We start from the raw sequence: 18,678 nt of genomic DNA, 5'->3' as shown, positions 1-18,678 counted from the left end.
TCTTCCTTCGCTTGCAGGAGGAGAGCCTGACAGTTTAATCCAAATACCAGACCCCTATAAATCTGGAGGTCTATAGACACACAGACCCCAGAATTCATTTGAAAATCGTGACACCTTAGCCAGGCCCAGTTCTCCCATAAAACGCAGGGAGCAAGTGAGAGGGAGCTCAACAAATAAAAAAATAAAAGCTCTGCCCTGCCTTTTTATTGGTCTTTTTATGGGTGTTAGGATCCTTGAAAGATTAAGCAGGCTGTTAATAGGGACTGGATATTCCATTAGTAGGCTCCATATCGAGTTCTCACCGGCCTGACAGCGGCTCCCAGCACTTCTCAGTTTTTGTTACCGTTGAGAGTGCCCATGGAGCTTTTTTAATTGCGGCGCAAGTAAGCCTTGTGACTGAAGTACTGCTGCATCTTAGCTGTAGATTAAAGCCGCCTGGAGAGCCTCATCTGCACCAGCCTGTCTTCTCTCTTCCTCTGTCTCGATCTGTCTCCATCCGTGTGTGAACATTTTCTTTCTCTGATTTTTTTCGTGTGATGCCTCTGTGCTTAAAACGAATTCCACCACCAGCAGCTTTGATTACTTCAGAAGCTGTAGCACTGTTTTCCCTATTGTAGTTGTAGCACTGCCATCTCCTCAGACTCAATCTCTTTGTGGCTCATTTTGTTTTTCTTTTAACTCCGAGAGAAGTGGAAGATCATCGCACATCTTTTCTTTTTCATTAAGATTCATAAGTGCTTTGAGATTCTTTGTATGTGAAAGGTGTCGAGATGCTGCATTTTCTGCCACTTTCATTTTCTTGCCACAACAGCATGTAATTGCAGTCATTAAATTGCATCAGTGCAAGTATGAAAAGTCATTGTTCGGTGGAATGGTGATCATAAAAGCTTCTTGTCTTTTGAAAAGCCCCCTGATGAATGGTGAAGACAAAGTGGCCAAGTTCAGAGTGCTTTGCTGCGGTTCCCCAAATCCCCTGAAAGATCAGGAAGGGGGGGATAGAAATGCACAGTGGCAGAGAGGCCAAGATAAGAGGCCATGATCTCTCTTCACAGCAGAATTGAAACATAATTATTTCATGCCAGATTGTGTGCTCAGCAAAGCCCTGAATAGGGGCCGACATTTAACTTTAATTAGCTGTGATTTATTCATACTGACTGGATCGCGAGAAGAAATTGGATCATCTGATTATAGTCAAGCATGAAAATGACCTGATTAAACACTTAATGGAACCTAGGGAGACGGAAGCAGGAGGAACCTTAGGCAAAAGATGTGGAGACAACATTATCAAGAAGGAAAGGGAGCCATGTTTTGCTTGATCATGCACCAACATTAGAACCATTATTTTTGACTCCAACCAGGAAATTACTTGACATTTGAGATGGTCCAACTGTTTCCGATTTTCTTCTTACATTGTCTTGTTCCTTTTCTCCTCAGGTGTGCCAGCGAATGAGATTCCCGAGTCCAAGACTTGTAGCTCAGCCAAAGTATCCGGGCTCCAGCGCAGCCAGGAGCAAAGCAACAGTGAGGTGCCTTTCGCGCCTCCCGTGCCCAGCCCCACCCCGGCGTCGGCGCCCACGGGCTCCCCGGCCCCCGCTGCAGCGGCGGCCCCTCCAGAACCTCCCAGGTCGCGCCTCCCCACACCACCTCCTCTCAGCGTCAAGAAGGAGCAGCCTCTGCCCCCTGTCCCTACCCCTCCCCTGTTGAGGGCGCCACCCCATCCCCATCCCCATCCCCACTCCCACCCTCCTCACCCTCACCCTCACCCGCACCCTCACCCTCACCCTCACCCTCACCCTCACCCTCACCCTCACCCTCACTCTCACCCTCACCCTCACCCTCACCCTCACTCTCACCCTCACCCGCCTCACCCTCACCCGCACCAGGAGCCACGTGTTCTTCTGCCCCCACAGCACCACACACGGCCAGTAATCAGCCACCAGCTGCATCACCCGCTACAGTACAACAGCCTCCACGATATCAGGTATGTTGTTACAGGGGCATTTTTGGGAACAAGACAGAAGGCGCTTGTGCTTGATTAGAAATGTCTAACCACTAAGAATTAGCAGTGTAATTCAACAAGTATTCTCGTGCTATAACTATATCTTACTGATGTAAGGTTATTGGTGTATTCAGCAACATTTCAACCTCAGTCGGCCAGCGGAGGTATGTCTGTGTAAGACCACCAGAGACCTCAGAGCTGCTGACTAACAATAAGGAAGCAGATATTCAGTATCCAGGGAGCCGTCTTCACTTTCATCAGGGAGCTGTGTTTCCCCTTATGTACCAGATCAGAGTATTACATTGTCACCACAAACACTTAAACGCCTCCCTGCCTGTCTGGTGGAGACAGCAATCGACTGCAGCAATTTCCAAATTTATATAATATAATCCGATGGGACGAGATACTGTAGAGTTGATATTCTACACAATATTGACTGTTTTCAAGCAGATATTGATTTTCCGCTTCACAAACTTGCAATAAGCAGCTGTCAGATTCACTCTATTTCACTGAGCAACACTTCACTAGATACAACACATTCAGCCTCTTCCAGTTTCATTTCATTCCCTCAGATTCTGCCCTCACCTCGTTTTCTTTAGTTCAGTGTAAGAAGCTTTATTGTAAAATAATTCTCATGTCAAAGCAAAGTGTCAAACATCAATACAGCTGGACTAATACTGAGTTAGCAACGAAGCAAGTGAACACATGTATACAACACATGGAAGTTGCAGTTAGTAGTACTTTGATCAAATGTATCAAACTACTGCATTCTAACTGGATCAAATAGTATGTATTCAATCTCTTTAACACAGAACTGTATTTTTGTGTGTGTGTTTGTCTCTTTCAGCCACAGGAGCAGTCCAGTGGGTCTTCCCAAACAACACTTGCCCCCATCCCCTCACCACCACCTCAGTGGACTCCCGTCCTCGGCCCCTGCCTTGCCTTTGTCCATAGCCAATCTCTCTACCTCGCATTATTCCTCTCTACGGAGCCCGGCCCATCGCCATCCGGCCATGTTTGCAACCCCAGCCACACTGCCTCCACCACCGACCTTACCGACCAACAGTTTAGTGGTGCCTGGGCACCCCGCCGGCACCCCCTACCCAGGTAAAGCCGTGCACCTCGCATGCTGGATGGTAGCTAGCCAGTGCAGACACAGACTGCTTTGGCAAATGGTAGCTTTAAAAAAACAACACTGGATTTCAATGCTGGTTATTTATTTAATTGAAATATTTATATCACATTTGGACAAAATAATGAAATCTGCAGTGGTAGAATTTAATGTAATCATTCTTGGCATTTCTTTACACATATATCGAAGTCTGTATATATATATATACATACTCAGCGGAGGCAGAGTAAGAGTAAGAGTTTATATCATGATGTGGCCAATTAGTTCATTTGTACTGGACTTAACTGCACAGCTCTTCTAACTTTTCATGTTAGAATTACAGGTCTGAGAATAAAACTACCGTATACATGCTACAGTAACTTACTGGAAAACTAGTCTTTAACCTGATGATATGTGTTATATGGTGTTTAACTGTTCATTCATGATTTGCTGACCTGGTAAGTGCTCCTTTATTAAAAATACTGATCTTTTGTACTCCACACAGTACAATATATAAATAGACACTTTTTTATTTCTAAAAATACATGTGTTTCATCACTAAACCTATGTGGGTTTATTTTCTCCTTAATTGATTGACTTTAGACATGGAACAGACAAGGTTTAAACGGATTAACTTTATTTTTAATAACACTAAATATTGACTAGTAAATTATTATCTATTTCAAAACCAAAGTTTATGGAACAGGATATGCTAAAGCTAGACGTAAAACAAAATAAGTTTTTCCTATAAAGTCAGTCATATGGAATTACCTTTTACTGCAATTACTTCCCCAAGCTGCTCTAGGGGCTAGAAGAGTAACAACAAATAGAGAGAATAGAAAAAGGAGAATGTAAATAAATCAGATTTAAATAGTCACATGCTTTCATGCTTTTCACTGGTGACAAACATCATATATGTGTTGCTATGACACATCAGACGTTTTTAATAGTAGTAGACATTTTACAAGTGTGATGAGGTCACAGTATGAGGGCTTAGATGCATCACAGGAAAAAGGTCAGTGTGCACTGTCATCACAGCTGGAGACATCTCGAGCATATAGACAGTCACGTGTTAAAGCTTTCTGCACTCAGTCAGTAATCTGATGCAGTCTCAACAGCCATTTATAATTTCTCTTGCCAATAATATGTGATTATATGCAATTTGATAATAAGCTCAACTAGTTCATCAAAACCAGTGATTTCATGCAGCAGTAGAAGGAAGCACATGTCTCCAGCGATGATGAGTGTAGTAAAATGTCTTCTATATGCCAGTTGTGCATTGACTTTCTAATTGAGGGCAAGAGTGTGTGTGTTTTCTGCTGGGATGACTCTTGGTTCTCTCTTGTCTTTAGATACCAGCCTGTTGATATCATTCAACCAACCAATCATGTATTGCCAGCCTCATTCGGGGATTCTGATTGGCACATTGTCACAGGCAACTCTCTTACCACCACAAATGAGTCCCCACGTAGAAAACCCTCACAGCATGAGCTGGAGAAACAGAGAATGCCAGGTGACTATTTTCTTTCTCTTCTACCCTTGTTGTGAAGACTGACTGGGCGCCCGTGCCTTTTTTTTTCTTGTGTCCTTCCCTCCCCCACCCCATTTTTTTGTTTTTTTTTGTTTTTTTTTGTTTTGGTTTTCCTCGCTCTCCTTTCTTGCAGAGCATGACCTCCTGAGGCAAGAGTTGAACAACCGCTTCCTGGTTCAGAGTTCAGAGCGGGGCCGGGGGCCACCCGCCTCACCGCTGGCCCCCGTGTCGCTCCTGAGGGCCGAGTTTCACCAACACCAGCACATGCACCAGCACCAACACACCCACCAGCACACCTTCACGCCCTTTCCCGCCAGTCTGCCCCCGGCTGCCATCCTCACACCGCCCACCGCACCCCCCATGGTGCGTAACCAAGCCAGAAATGTGAGGATAAGTAAAAAACAAGAAAGCTCCCGTAACTTACCACCCACCTGCCCAGCTGTCACCCCTTCAAATCTCCTCTTCAATCAATACCTCCCTTTTTTTGCTTTACCCCAAATTCACCAAATATGTCCAGTAGCTGTAGGAACCCCTCCCTTCAAGAATGTAACACTGATTCAGTTTGAATTTTGCTTTTTGATGTCTACATATTGTCCTGCTGCCTGAGAGTCTGAGAGCATCACATCTTTTCCACTGGGACGACTGAGACGAGGACAAACGCTAGGCAGATACGACCCACTGACTGTCACCTCCCATTACACACACACATACTAACACACACACACAAGCACTAGTTCCACAAACATGCTAGTTGCTGCTGAGGTTGCTTAAACCTGATCAAGTACACATTTATTTCCATGATCTGCAACTGCTTCATCCACAGAGGAATTGCATATGAAACTGTACATCCACAATATGCTTCACTTTCCACAGAGGCCCTTGTCTGACTCATGGCATGTGTGCCAAACCAGCAAACGTTACCAAATTTCATTGAAATGATTCCTCTTCTTCTTAACTTTGACACAGATTTTGCTGCTCAGTGTTTGCTGAGGATCAAAAAAGGGGAATTGCCTGAAGGCAGGCTTCTCAATTGTTTGCAGATGGATGTGTTTTAAATGGTTCTGACTGTTTTCATTTGCCCGTTAACAAAGGCAGCGTCAAACAGATGTGCGTGTGCGTTTCTGTAGACTTGTATATTTGCGTATGTGTGTGCACACGGCTCAACAGCAACCATACTTGCCAATGACAAATTCAAAGCCAGTCAAATAACTTCGTGGCAGATGAGTGGGGGATGACATCACTGCAGTACTGTTTTGATAATGTTTCTAATTGCTTCCGTGCTTTGACTGCCATTAAGTCGGGGGGGGGATTAGTTCAGAAGAAAAAAGGTTATAACTATTCATCCATCATTATTTTAAATGCACAGCAATCGCTGACAGTCGATTCAGACGGGGGCCCCATTTGTAGCTTTTGGCATTAGTCTAATAGATCTAATCCATCATGTCATGACCTCCGATCGAGAGCCTGTGTTCCCATTAAGGCCCCTGCTCCCAAGATTATCCCCATCCTGTACATCTGAAATCAAAGCTCTGGTATTTATGGCACAGTCTCAGATAAGTGTAGAGACCATTTAGAGCGGTCCTTTAGCCGACACACATGTCGTTATCTGGTCAGCAGTCAGTTCCTGACATTGTCAGATTTATACACAGTTCACGGTCCTTCTCTTTGAAGATAAAAGGCGATTTGCCCTCATCTTGCTAATGCTGGCATTATGTAGCCCATCATGTACGTAACCCCCACTCACTCCTCTGTTGTTGTGGTGATGCAATCGGATTCTGCTCTTATTTATGTCCTCTGCTCTTTTTTGTTCCTTTTAATTGAAACTGTGTTAATACTTAACTTGTGCCTTCTCCCCTCCCTTCATCTCCTCTGTTACTATGCTGTTTTTCTTCTCCTCTGTGCTGAGCTCATAGAGCACTGGTAATGATGATGTTGTGGTTGACTTACTGTTTTGTCATGAAAAGGCAAACTATATGAGGCCTCTCTCTCTGTCTCTCTCTCTCTCTCTCTCTCTCGCTCTTTTATTTTCCCCTGCTCTCTAGATGCCCCGTGTCATTTCAACTCTATAACAGCCCTTGGCTAATGGCTGTAATTAATGAAATTATGAGACCTCTATATTTGTTTATTGTTTAACGCCCTCAAGCAGCTGGCTTGCCAAATGGCAGCATTGAGTGTCTTTGGTACCTTGCCCCTGCCTTGTCTTTGGACCAGGAATATTCTTAATTGTTATAAGATGAAATATTAATCTTTAATTAGCCAAAGCTGTTTACCATAAAACCGTGACAGGCACCATAAATTATAAGGGCAAGAGTTTTATGTTTTTTCTCCGTTTTTTTTACAAGGCCATAAAGCAGCCAAAATCCCTCTCCCAGTGTCGGACATTAAACAGGCCGCGCCTTCAGAAATGCAGAGGAGCCGTTTAATGAGCTCGGAAGCTGGATCGCCGCTTCCCCTCAATAGGCTGTCTGTCTTTGATTTGGGCCCATTATCGCCCACAGACAGGGCCGTCAACACCATCGCTGCCGCCGCTGACGTTCTGTGTGCAAATTTGAATGGCCCAGGTTCACTAAAAGGGCCCCTGACCCAAAAACCCAGCCTCCCCACCAGCAGCTTTAGCCAACCCTCCACCGGCTCCCCCTTCAACCACCCGTGTCGCAGCACACGCTCCACACAGAAACTGTGATTCATACCCACTCATTTTCTTGTTTTATGTAAACCCCAAAAAACGTCTGCGCCTGCCAAGAGAGCTTTGTGAAAACACTCGCAAAAAGTACCTGCAAATGGTTTGCGAATTTGCGGAATAGGAATAAGTTACTGTCACTTGTAATTAGCCTGTTTCAAAATAGAGAGCCAGTGAACAGACTTACAAGGCTCCTATTCATACACAGAGAAACATTCTCCGTTCTGCCTCTCCCTCCTCTGCTTCTCAGTTTACTGACTAGATTCCCATATGATCATAAACCTTCTTTTCATCAAACAACACTGCTTTTTATCTGGCAAATTCTAATTAAGATTATTCTGGTAGGCATAAGGCCCGCCACAGGATCGGTTTCCTCACATCAGTTCAGCGTTTTAAAGTTATATCAGTTTCATGCTGATCTGTCCTGAATTAGCCCCTAACCACTGCAAATTACATCTAGTTGATTCGGTTTCAGTCGTAAAAAGACGGACTGTTCACACAAGAGGTTCCATATATTATTTCCATGATTTTATGCTCAGAGAATTGGCCTGTTTTCCTGACTAAATCGCTTTAGAAGTCTGGTTTTCTAACACCCAATTCAAGCTATATGTCTCCATGTACTCCCCTCCCAGTTATACTATGGGGGATTTGTAGTTGCAAAAAAAAACGTTGCCGTCAAAGGCAATTAGATTCACATTTCTACCAATTTTCCAGTGAATAGAAACAACTGGTCTGGTTTTAAAATGGTCTGATTCCCAAAGCTGGGCCTCCACGCCCAACCTCTGTATGCTCAATTGGAAAATGATGCAGGCTGCCTTCATCTTGGCAGTCTACTAAAGCGGCTGTATTGTTAGTAATTTAACTGCCTATCTGACCATGCAGTTTAAGTAAACCCATGACCAGTGCGAGCCAGCTGCTTTACTCCAGGGCTTATTACTCTGGATCAAAATCCTGCTTATTACCAGTTACAGATGTTGATCACATGTTATGTTTTCATGATGTAAAAATAATGAGATGGTTTTATTTAAAAAGGCTTTTGCATGAAGGATTTAGGTACGGCATGTTTTGTAATTCTTTTCTCTCTTGTCTTCTCTTCCAGTTCGACAAATACGCCCCCAAACTGGACAATCCATTCATCAGACATTCAAACGTGAGTCTCTCTTTGTTATTCAAATATTTCTTTTTTCATATTTGCATTTGGCAAATCAAATATTTGACATATTTGAATGTTGCCATGACAGCATTTATCGGGGCTGTGGTTTTGTGTGTGTGTGTGTGCATACGCTTGAGTCCTTGTACGTATCTCTGTATGATTTTGTTTTGTGTCTTTCTGTGTTTCCCATCCTCCCCCCTTTTCTCCCCAGTTCTTCCCCTCCTACCCCCCACCATGCCAGGCATGCCCCCGCTGCTCCCACACTCAGGACCCTTCAGCTCGCTGCAAGGAGCCTTCCAGCCCAAGGTCAGCCCCACGTCCCCACCCTCAACCCATGATCTACAAACAGTTTAAAGTTGCATGGGCTTGTACACCATTAAAACAACAGCTCACTGATAGCACACCAAAGGCAAAACCACAATGTTAAGATGCAAGTTTACTTTTTTGTGCACGCAAGGATAAGTCAACTTTTGTCAGTTTAAAAAAGCTGTTTAAATGCCCTGCTGTATATAAAGAGTGCCAAGATTTTGCATGGGTCAAAATGTCTTCACACACTCACTGAAGGAAATTAATGAAAGGGATAATAAATAGACTCTGCACACTCTGAAGTTTTTAATCAGATGTGTAGTAACATACACTGTGTCAGTAGCTCTAAGCCATGTGGCTCTCTGAGCCAACTTCTGTAGGTTTTTATTCTCACCAAACATAGAAGCCACTATTATGGATGGTAAGCACAAATGTAACCAGAAACATGGTGCTGTAGTTTTTGATGAAAAAGCAGAATGTGCAAGTATGCTCTGCAAGTATGCTCTATATGTGTTTCATTAAAGAAATATCCTTGAAGAATATATTAATAAAAGAAATGGCAAATAAAAAACTTTATATTCATGCAGAATGAATATTTACATTACATTAGATTTGTTGATAAGAGATATACTGTCGTGAATGTGAAAAAGCAGCAAAGCTTTCTTTGCTGAAGATATCAAACAGGATTCTAATAAACCTTACCTCATCACATTTTAATCTGTTATGATAATACACTGTCAGACTTGACTGGACCTGAACCAGGGTCAGAGTGTGTGATGACCCGAGCTCTGACATTTGCCATGTCAGGGATAGGAAGGCAAAAATCTGTTCAGGAGAGCAAAGGAGAGACGATGCAGGAGAGTTAGGGACGTGAGGGATGGGAAGGAGAATGAGGGTGTTAGTCCGTCTGGCAGATGCCCAGCGGCTGTGACCCGGTGTAAGCCACTAATCAAAGCTGCCCTAAATCCGCTGGCCCTATTCCCAGCGGACTTTGTCATGGAGGGGCCCTTTTGTGGCAGGCCCTTCCAGGTGGCTCAAGGAACCATCTTATGTGTCTAAAGACCCTGCTAAGTAATCTTGGAAAGGAGCTTGGGATGTGTGTTTGTTTGTGGGGGCTGGTCACCCTGCTGGATCCTTCCAGTCTCTGATATAGGGAAGGATTAATAAGGCTGATCTAAGCACTTGTGCCCCAGCGAGTTAAAGACGAGGTGCGTTACTCTGACGCGGCTCAGCGCCTGCAGCATCACTCCTGTTTTATCTATGACATCAGCTATATAGTAGCTGTAGCTGAGGATTAGTGAGCTGTAGTGCTACTGAGGAAGGATATAAGGTTACAGTGATGCTGTCATCTCTAGCTGAAGGATCGAAGAGTTACTGGCAGAACATGGACACAAGGTTTAGTCCTTATGTTACTTATTCTTATTTACATGGAAAGAAAATAGCCTTTAGGATGCCAGACCCCTGTTTGAGGGTTATTCTATGAGGTCAACGTACTGTCTTTGAATTATTCTGCATAGAGTAGCTATGTTACAGGGATCTAAATATTCTATAAATGTGTTAACAACAGTAGATCCCCTTGATCACCATGTATGTCTTTGTCTCTCTGTCTCTCTCTCTGTCAGGCATCTAATTCCATCGACGTAGCCGCACGTCCTGGAGCAGTACCTCACACACTCCTACACAAGGATCCACGGGTAAGCACGAGGCCGATCGCGTCCCAACCAGGCTCCTGTTGCTCTGTCCCTCCCAGTGAAAGCCGCACATGTACACTGCAGCATGTGTCTCAAAGAGATGTGAATGCATGTCTCTGCATTATCACCTTTTTGAGACACTTCTCCTCGTGCCTACCTATAAACGCATTTATCCAGGTGTTATTATTTATTGATGATGGTAATGGTCGTCTGTTTATTCACACAGATAACAGATCCATTCAGGACATCTGTTAGGGTAAGTTGTTGCCATGTGTATCTTTTGTGTAACTTGTCATCTCTCTGGCCAGGCCACAAAGTCTCAACACTGCAAATTCTTCATTCACTCAAATTTCTGCAGCGTGTTGCAGCTGCACTTACAGTTAGATTCGAGGTCTCGATTGGGTTAAAGTCAGGGTTAGATTTTCTTAATCCGTTGCCTGGTTGAAAATTCGGATGAGTTCCCACTTTGTAGTTTGGCCAGAAAAATCGTGTTGCCAGAATCCACTTTTAGCTCCCCGTATCAAAGCCAGCAGGCTAACCTCAGTCTCTCTCTAAATTTTTAGAAACCTGGCAAGTGGTGTGCAGTGCATGTCCAGATCGCATGGCAGATCTACCACCACCAGCAGAAAATGAAGGTGCGTGAGATGCATATTGATGTCTTTCAGGAGTCTTGCTGTCATGTAAACCCAGATACATTATATTGTTAAGGAAATAATGCCCCAAATAACATTCTTACAGATAGGTCTTATCATGTCACAGTTGGATCTTTACCTGTTAAATAATATAATCGTGTTACTGGATTCAGAAAGATCATGTTGCTGGGAAAAGTCAGATGGCAGAAAAAGGAACAGAATGCTGTTAAAGTTAATAACGACACAAAATCCAAGAAAAATGCTGTCTCCTCTTGTTAAGTTTTCCCTAAAGCTCATTAAACGTTCTGTGCATGGCTCACTCCACCTAAAGAGAAAGGGGCAGATCATAAACCATCACATTTGCACCAGTGAGTGACAATTGAATTAATATGTGTTGACAAAAATGCAACATGTGAGCACAGACAAAAATAAAGCTTGTGTGGAAATTCTCCTCTCACTGACCGAGGATAGTGTGGCCTCGCCATGGAGATCCTCTGCTAATGCCACTGGCCCTGTGGTGTCAGCTCTTCTCGGGCTCTGAATGCCCGTTAGCAAGGATTTAGTGTCCCTAATCAGCTTACATATATTTGTTATAACACAGTTGGCCAGAATTGGAGACATGGAGCCATTGTTGATGTATCTGTCTTCCTCTGATCTCTCACCCAGCGTAGCTGAGCATAAATCCCTCTCACTCTGTTGTTGGAAATGTTTGGTACTGTTGCCTACCGACCTAATTTCCTTTGTATGTCTCCATCTCCCTTTCTCTTCCTCTCTTGACTATAGCAAATGCAGCTGGATCCTCACAAACTCGACATGAATGGGAAGCTGGACCTCTTCAGTCGACCCCCAGGTCCAGGCGTCTTTCCAGGGCTCCCGTACCCCCATGACCTGGCGCGACCCCTTTTCTCTACCACAGGTCAGTGGGGTCTCTCAGCATCCAATGCAAGGGCGATGAACCTTCCAAGACAAATCATTCAAAACACTCAAATTATTCTATTCTGCGATCCATCCAACACCGTTTCTGTCTTTATGGAGATGAGCATTTATAGCCACATGTCAAAATCGTTCCTCCACCGTTGTAACAAAATGGCATCACCCCCCAACCCCTCCTCTTGTATAATGTTCACTTAATTGTAGCAGCTTTGTAGCAAATGTTTTGCCAGTAAAGTCAGAAATGAATATGGATGACTCTCGGTTAGGTAATTGACTGATTTGCCCTGCGTTGAAGGGCAACAGAGAGGCGAACAGCCTTTGACTGGTAATTATGCAGTGGTGTGTAGGAGACACTCCTCTAATTGGTTCTTTCATTAACCATTCATGGAATGTGGGTGATGATGGTAACAGCGTTTTGTGAGAGATGCGAGCTTCTGGCAAGTGACCCCAATAAGCAGCTCTAGCTATAGCATCGCTCACTGACATGCAACAGCTGCAATAAAGTCAAAATATGAATTATCATTACTCAGCTGTGTCTATCTCATCTAGTATGGTATATCCAACACGTTAGTGATGCTGTTGCAGGAAGAAAAATACCTCTATCACAGGGGTCAGAGCTGAGATTGTCGTTGTGGAAAATACATTTAGTTCCTCCGTGCCTGAATGCCTGATTGGATCCTAATAATGCTGTTCTCCTCCTCTGATAGGCTCTGGCCACCCAGCTCCTTCCCCCTATGGCCACGCCCCACATCCCAGCGGCTTCCTGCCTCCTAGCCATTTGGCAGGTAAGTGTAAGTAACCCCACGTTTTAACATTTTGTGATACATGTATCCCCCCTTTCGCTCTTTCTCTCACTCACTTACTCACTCTGTCTCCCTTGCACCACTCTTGTTTTAAAAACCATTACAAGCCACTGGGGTGTAACGTGAAACCGAGATATTTCCAATTTTGACCTCAGATTCATTCGAGGGTTAATGTGGAATCCAGTTGGCCAGTGTCGTCAGTCGGCTGCCGCAGTAGCCATCATATAATCGGACACTATGATTCATAACGTAGCCTTAAATAACTCCTATTAAAAAGACAGCGAGCCAAGGGTTGAATCTTCAGCTGTATTCCACACCCCTCATTTGTTTGGGGGAAACTGAACTCGGTGCAGCTGCATAGATGATACTTATTTTGATTTTCTATTGGCTTGCAAAGTTTGTAATTCAAAGTTAATGTTGCTGTATTTATTTATGCATGGAATTATTTGTAGCCATTCATGTATTCACCACGACTCAATCACTGAGACCCTGTTTGGATTCAGAGTGGCAAGTTGATTTCATGAAATAAGCCCTTGAGTCAATCCATTTTGTGCCCATGAATGCACGGTGCACAGAGGAGGAAGACTTGGCAAACAACATTTTCCTGTCCGGGGAATTCACGCGTGAGGCAGAGGAGATTTCTCAATTGTTGTCTGTCCTGATACATTAACAAGCCCCACAGATGAAAATCCTTAAACCCTAATCTGCTGATACCGTCTGCATTTCCTGAAGGATTTTTGCTTAGTTAAAACAGCACGGCAAATTATTAGTTGATGAATGTTGTTTACTGACTTCTCAGGGTTGATATTCCAGTTACTATATCTCTATGGAGGCTGGGCTTTGCACCAGTTGATCCCATCAGACACCGTTTCTCCAGTTAACTCATTACACTCTGTCTAGCCTCATTTTCACAGCTTCATATTCCCCTGCCCTACCACAGTCCATTTTCAGATCTGCTCCAACAACTCAAAACTAATTTCCCCATCAAGCAATGTTGTTGCACTTGCACCCAGCAGGGTCAGAGACGCTGCACTCCGGTTAGGGGCAGTGAACCCAGCATCGAGACGGCCTGGCAGGATTATCAGGCAGGGAGCTAGGGTGGCAGCGCTAAAAAAACCACAGCTCGCTTGTAAGAGAAAAGCCGAGTGGAATGGGCTGGTGTTGGGGTGAGCACTGCTAGCCAGCCACCCCCCTTTTGCTAATCCCTGTTTGGCATTTTGCAGATCCTTTCAGTCGCTCCAGTTCCTTTGGCGGCCTCGGCAACCTTTCAAGCAGTGCCTTCGGAGGATTAGGCAACCCCTCGCTTGGTAAGCGCTGGCCCCCTCTCCTCCTCCACCGCTCCCCCCTTCAGTCTGGCCCCTGTGGACAGTGGCATAACAGAGCAGGACAGAGTTAGACCACAGGGAGAGCCCAGGAGGGGAGGAAAGAAAAAATTAAGACACTTAGCTCTAGTTTCTGTGGCAAAGCAGCCCCTAGCCCAGCGAGGCCCAACAAGGCAGCACAACACACCACAGCAGACCTCCTCCCTGCCTCCACTTCATCCACCAACCATGTCCCCAACAGCCTGGCTTTAATCTGGCTGCACTACTGCCAACAGGCACTCTCAGGTCTGTCGTTTGGTGGCAATTCATCTATTAATTATTTGACAAGCCCCTTCTGCACCACCGTGGAGGGCTTTCTCTTTTCCCCATGCATCCTCCTCTCTGTGCCTTTCTCTCCCGCTTCTATTTTTGTGTGCCAACTCCTGTTGTGAAAATGGATGTGATTGAAATAGACATGCCGTGGAATGCTAAGGTCTCCCTTTGGCTTTTCACAGCCCTCAACTCCAGAGGGCAAGTGAGTCTCCCCTTTTCATCCCGTGCAAAAAGGGGAGGGGGGGGAGAAGCCCTTTAGTCCAAAAGCAAATGAAGTATTTTCTTTCCACTGGTGGGGGGAGCCATTAACCTCTAACTCTTTCAAACAGCGTCAGTGAGAGAACCTCCAGAGACAAAGACAAAAGCAGCTTTTGTTGAGTCTTTCTCATCTTATGTGTCCTCAAGAAGGTTTTGTGCCCAATTAACTTACAGTGGGTCCCACGCCTGTCTCCCCTTTCTCTCCAGGGTCCAACAGTATGTTTGGCACCAAGGAGGGGCCGGGAGGACTGCCCACGTTTGGCAGCCCCCACCACGACACCTGGAACAGACTTCGACGCACCCCGCCTTCGTTCCCCACCCCACCGCAGTGGCCCAAGACCGCAGACACCGAGAGGAGCAACTCGGCCAACAGCCACGAAAGAGAGCGAGAGCGGGAGCGGGAAAGAGAGAGGGAGCGGGAGAGGGAGAGGGAAAGAGAGAAAAGAGACTCGTCCATCGGCAAAGAGGAGAAGGATAAAGACAGGTGAGTTTATGGTCTTTCAGCTTTTTTAGAATTATTTATAGGATTTCAGCTTTCAAATGAGTCAGTAAAAACTATTTCTCCAAAAGAGCAATTATTAAAAAAAAATTGATCTACAATTTCACTTCAGTGTGTTATTTCAAAGCATTATATGCTTCCCCCAAGAAGGAAACAACTCCTCTGGCATTAGTAATATCCTTGGAAACTGAATTAAAATGCATCCAATCGGAAGACACAAATCAAACAGGAAAAATTAAGCTATGAGGGAAGCTATCGGTCAAAAATTAATTGGAAGGATCTCCGTGGATAATTTAGAAGCAACACAAAAGAGTTTCTATCAGAATTGAGGCTTAAACCATGAACACAGGAAGATTAGAGCATGGTAACCTACATGCAACCCCTCTACATGATACTTGTTTTAACTAGCACCAACAGAATTGTCTTATATTGTCATTACAGGGATTCTGTGGATCGCAACCGACACTCCAACCGCTCATCTCCAGCCTCTGCACCAGTCGGCTACCAGATCAGCAACTTGATTCGCTCAAACAGCCAGAACTCCAGTGACTCGGGACGGCATCACAGCGGCAGCGTAGACCGGGTTCGTGAGGCGGAGAAGGAGCTGCTGGAGCGCCACAGAGAGTCGGACGTGAAGGTGAAAGAGAGCCGCTCCCCTGGGAAGGAGATGCTGGAGAGGAGAACCTCAGAAGACTCCATCAAACCTTGTCAACGTTCTCCTTCTCCATACTCCAAGGCAATGATCAACGAGCAGAACTTGAAGATGGTAGGTGGGCCCCCACCTACACTCAAGGACAGCGAGAAGAAAGAGCCCCCACCTGCAGACCTCCTCCACAAGGTGAAAAATGACATGAAGATTAAGGAGGAGAGGAAGGAGGAGCAGGAGGTCATGGTGGTGAGCTCTGAGCCGGCCCCCCACCCACCAGCCCAAAGTCTTTCTGTTCCCATGGGCCAACATATGAACCCGCACCACCACCACCCACCTTTGTCTCAGCAGACTCTTCCCTCACAGCGTGGCAGTGACATCCCAGGACCTGGGCTGCACGGTGTCCCCATGGCACACTCTCTGCCCCTGTCCATGAGTGCCATGCCCCAGATGGGCAGTCTCAACGTGCTAGACCGGGCTCGTATGGCTCCCTTTATGGGTGTGAGCCCTCTGGCAGGTAGAGAGCGCTTGCCTCACCAGGCCTTCCCTTGGGACCCTCTTAGAGAGGCCTACCGCAGCCTGGACCTGCAGCGGCGCATGGACTTCCAGCTCAGGGCAGAGCAAGGACATCGCTTCCCTAGCATGTACGAACAGGAACGGGCCTACCGCGAGAGGGAGGCTCATGACTACTCTCACCACGAGCACCTGATGGAGGTGCGCAGGGAGCACGAGAGGATGAGGCAGCAGGCGGAGGAGCGAGAGCGCCTCCACCTACGGGAGGAGCTGGACAGAGCACGCCTCCATCAGCTGCACCAGTCCCCCATGGAGGGCCATCTACCCCACATGCCCCCCTTTATGCCCCACCTCGGCGGCATGCCCTACCCTAGACTCAGCCCCTCCACAGGACACAACGGCCCTCTTAACAGAACACCCCCGACTGCCGCACTCAGTGCACCCCCACCCCTTGTGCCAGCCGGCAGTGCCAGGCCAGCCTCACCCAGGAGGACTACCCCCCTAACCAACACACAGGACCCACGGGACTACTCCCCTTCTCGCAACCCCAAAGAGGTAGAGGCTCGGTAGCTTCTTAGAAACGTGCACAAAGTCTTACTAGACGCACTCAAGAAACCCCACTCCCCTAATCTGAAATCCTCTTGTGAACAAAATGCACTGCTCTTCACCAGAGGAGAGCAAAACTCCCTAAGGGAAAGGGTATGATTGTAAAGTAAAAGTAAAGGTGTGTAGGGCCGATCAAGCACATGCCATGACTTTACTTTTAACGGACTGGAGGCTCAATAATGTCGGCAGAGAACACAAATATGTGTATGTTTATATCCGACTTAAATATTTGATAATTATTAATATATTAATCCAATATCTTTTTCAGCTTTGTGCGAAAAGAGAGGTCCTGAAATGAGTTTGTACATTTCCTATCCTTGTTCCATGTATAGATATCATTTCTATGAATTTTATGTATTTTGTGCATAAGTCACACCTTTTACAATATTTATCCCAGTTGATTGTGAGACATATCCATTATGACCCACTGTAAAGACTGGATTTTGGTTTCAACCCTCAGTAATTTAACCTCATGGTACCAGGATATCCTCAATGATGACAATGTACAATGTTACATTACCGAATTTTGTTCATTTGTTTTGCCTTTGAGATATGCAGATAAATATATATTATGAGGTCTTCGTTCAGTCTCTGTAAAGAAAACTGATGTAAATATCTTGTTGATATTCCTTCGCTGCAAAATTACCGTGTAAATTTATTAGGCTTTTTAACCATTTCTAGAAAAACAAAATTAAATGAAACATGGGGGAATCATTTCCCCATTGAATATCATGGTGACAGACAAGCCTGGCCAATGGATGGGAAGTACGACAGGAGGGTGTTGCAAGGGGGCCTACAAGGATCATCTGCAATCTATGCAAAGCAGCACACAGCACCCTAATGAAGAGATCACCTGGAGGGAGCGGACGATAGTGGAGGATACCTAGAGAAACTTGGATTAACATGTGTTTATATTTACCAATGAAATAATGACGAATTATTGAAAGACTTCCAAGTCACAAACTGGACCAGCCCCGGACAGAAAAGAAGGACACTTTTTAGTGGGCGGCAAAAGGACTTTCTCTGTCAACCTTGTGGTGTTGTGCAGTTGTTTTTCTTAGACTGTTGTATACAAAGCAAGTAGAGTTTTAGGCCTGCAAAAAATGAAAATGAACATTCATGGTTTAAAATGTACGGAATAAAGTTTGGACCTAATGTCATACATTTGCCTGTCTTTAATTCTGGTACTCATTGTCAGTGCTGACTCCCAAGAACTGAATTTGTCAGTAAGCCAAACCTACTGAGTGGAATGTTGATGTTGGGTTGATGGGTTTGCCAATAATGCTTGTGCCTCATTTTTCAGTTTTTAGAGTGTTTGCTCATCTGATATCAAGCTATTACTTTGAAATCATAAAGGCAACAGAGTTGGCCGGCAGAGTAGCCTAAGCTATCAGATCATTTGACCATAATCTGTCATACATGGGCTGCAGAGCTCTCAGAGGGGATCGATGAGACTTGGCCAAGGCAATACAGGGAGGGACTAATAGGACATTGATTTTGTATGAAAGCAGGTTTTGAGTGTTTGTGTTGCAGGTAACCGGTATTGACTGGCAGCCCAGTGGCATATTGACCCGTGGTCTGGACTCATTAAGAGGAGCAATGCCTTGGAGGCAGGCTATCGGATGGTGAGGGGAGGCTCCTCTCCCCTCTCGTACGCCTCCTCTCCTCATGCACAACACTCAT

At 45.3% G+C, this 18,678-nt stretch overlaps 1 protein-coding gene across 1 annotated transcript in view; it reads left to right on the top strand.

Moving 5' to 3' along the window:
- Positions 1-18,155, top strand: part of fbrsl1 (fibrosin-like 1) — a 286,900-nt gene extending 268,745 nt beyond the window's left edge. The window contains 14 exon segments of the mRNA XM_035165724.2: positions 1,435-1,981; positions 2,847-3,106; positions 4,463-4,623; positions 8,421-8,471; positions 8,686-8,704; positions 8,707-8,780; positions 10,403-10,474; positions 10,698-10,727; positions 11,035-11,106; positions 11,887-12,019; positions 12,744-12,827; positions 14,063-14,146; positions 14,939-15,215; positions 15,672-18,155. Of these exon segments, the coding sequence (XP_035021615.2) occupies positions 1,435-1,981; positions 2,847-3,106; positions 4,463-4,623; positions 8,421-8,471; positions 8,686-8,704; positions 8,707-8,780; positions 10,403-10,474; positions 10,698-10,727; positions 11,035-11,106; positions 11,887-12,019; positions 12,744-12,827; positions 14,063-14,146; positions 14,939-15,215; positions 15,672-16,959 (3,152 nt within the window). The 3' untranslated portion in view covers positions 16,960-18,155.
- The last annotated feature ends 523 nt before the right edge of the window (positions 18,156-18,678 follow it).

This window comes from Hippoglossus stenolepis, chromosome 9, assembly GCF_022539355.2.
Source record: "Hippoglossus stenolepis isolate QCI-W04-F060 chromosome 9, HSTE1.2, whole genome shotgun sequence".
NCBI classification, from domain to species: Eukaryota; Metazoa; Chordata; class Actinopteri; order Pleuronectiformes; family Pleuronectidae; genus Hippoglossus; species Hippoglossus stenolepis.
Note: the sequence above shows the minus strand (reverse complement) of the source record. Positions and strands in the feature narration are given on the sequence as shown.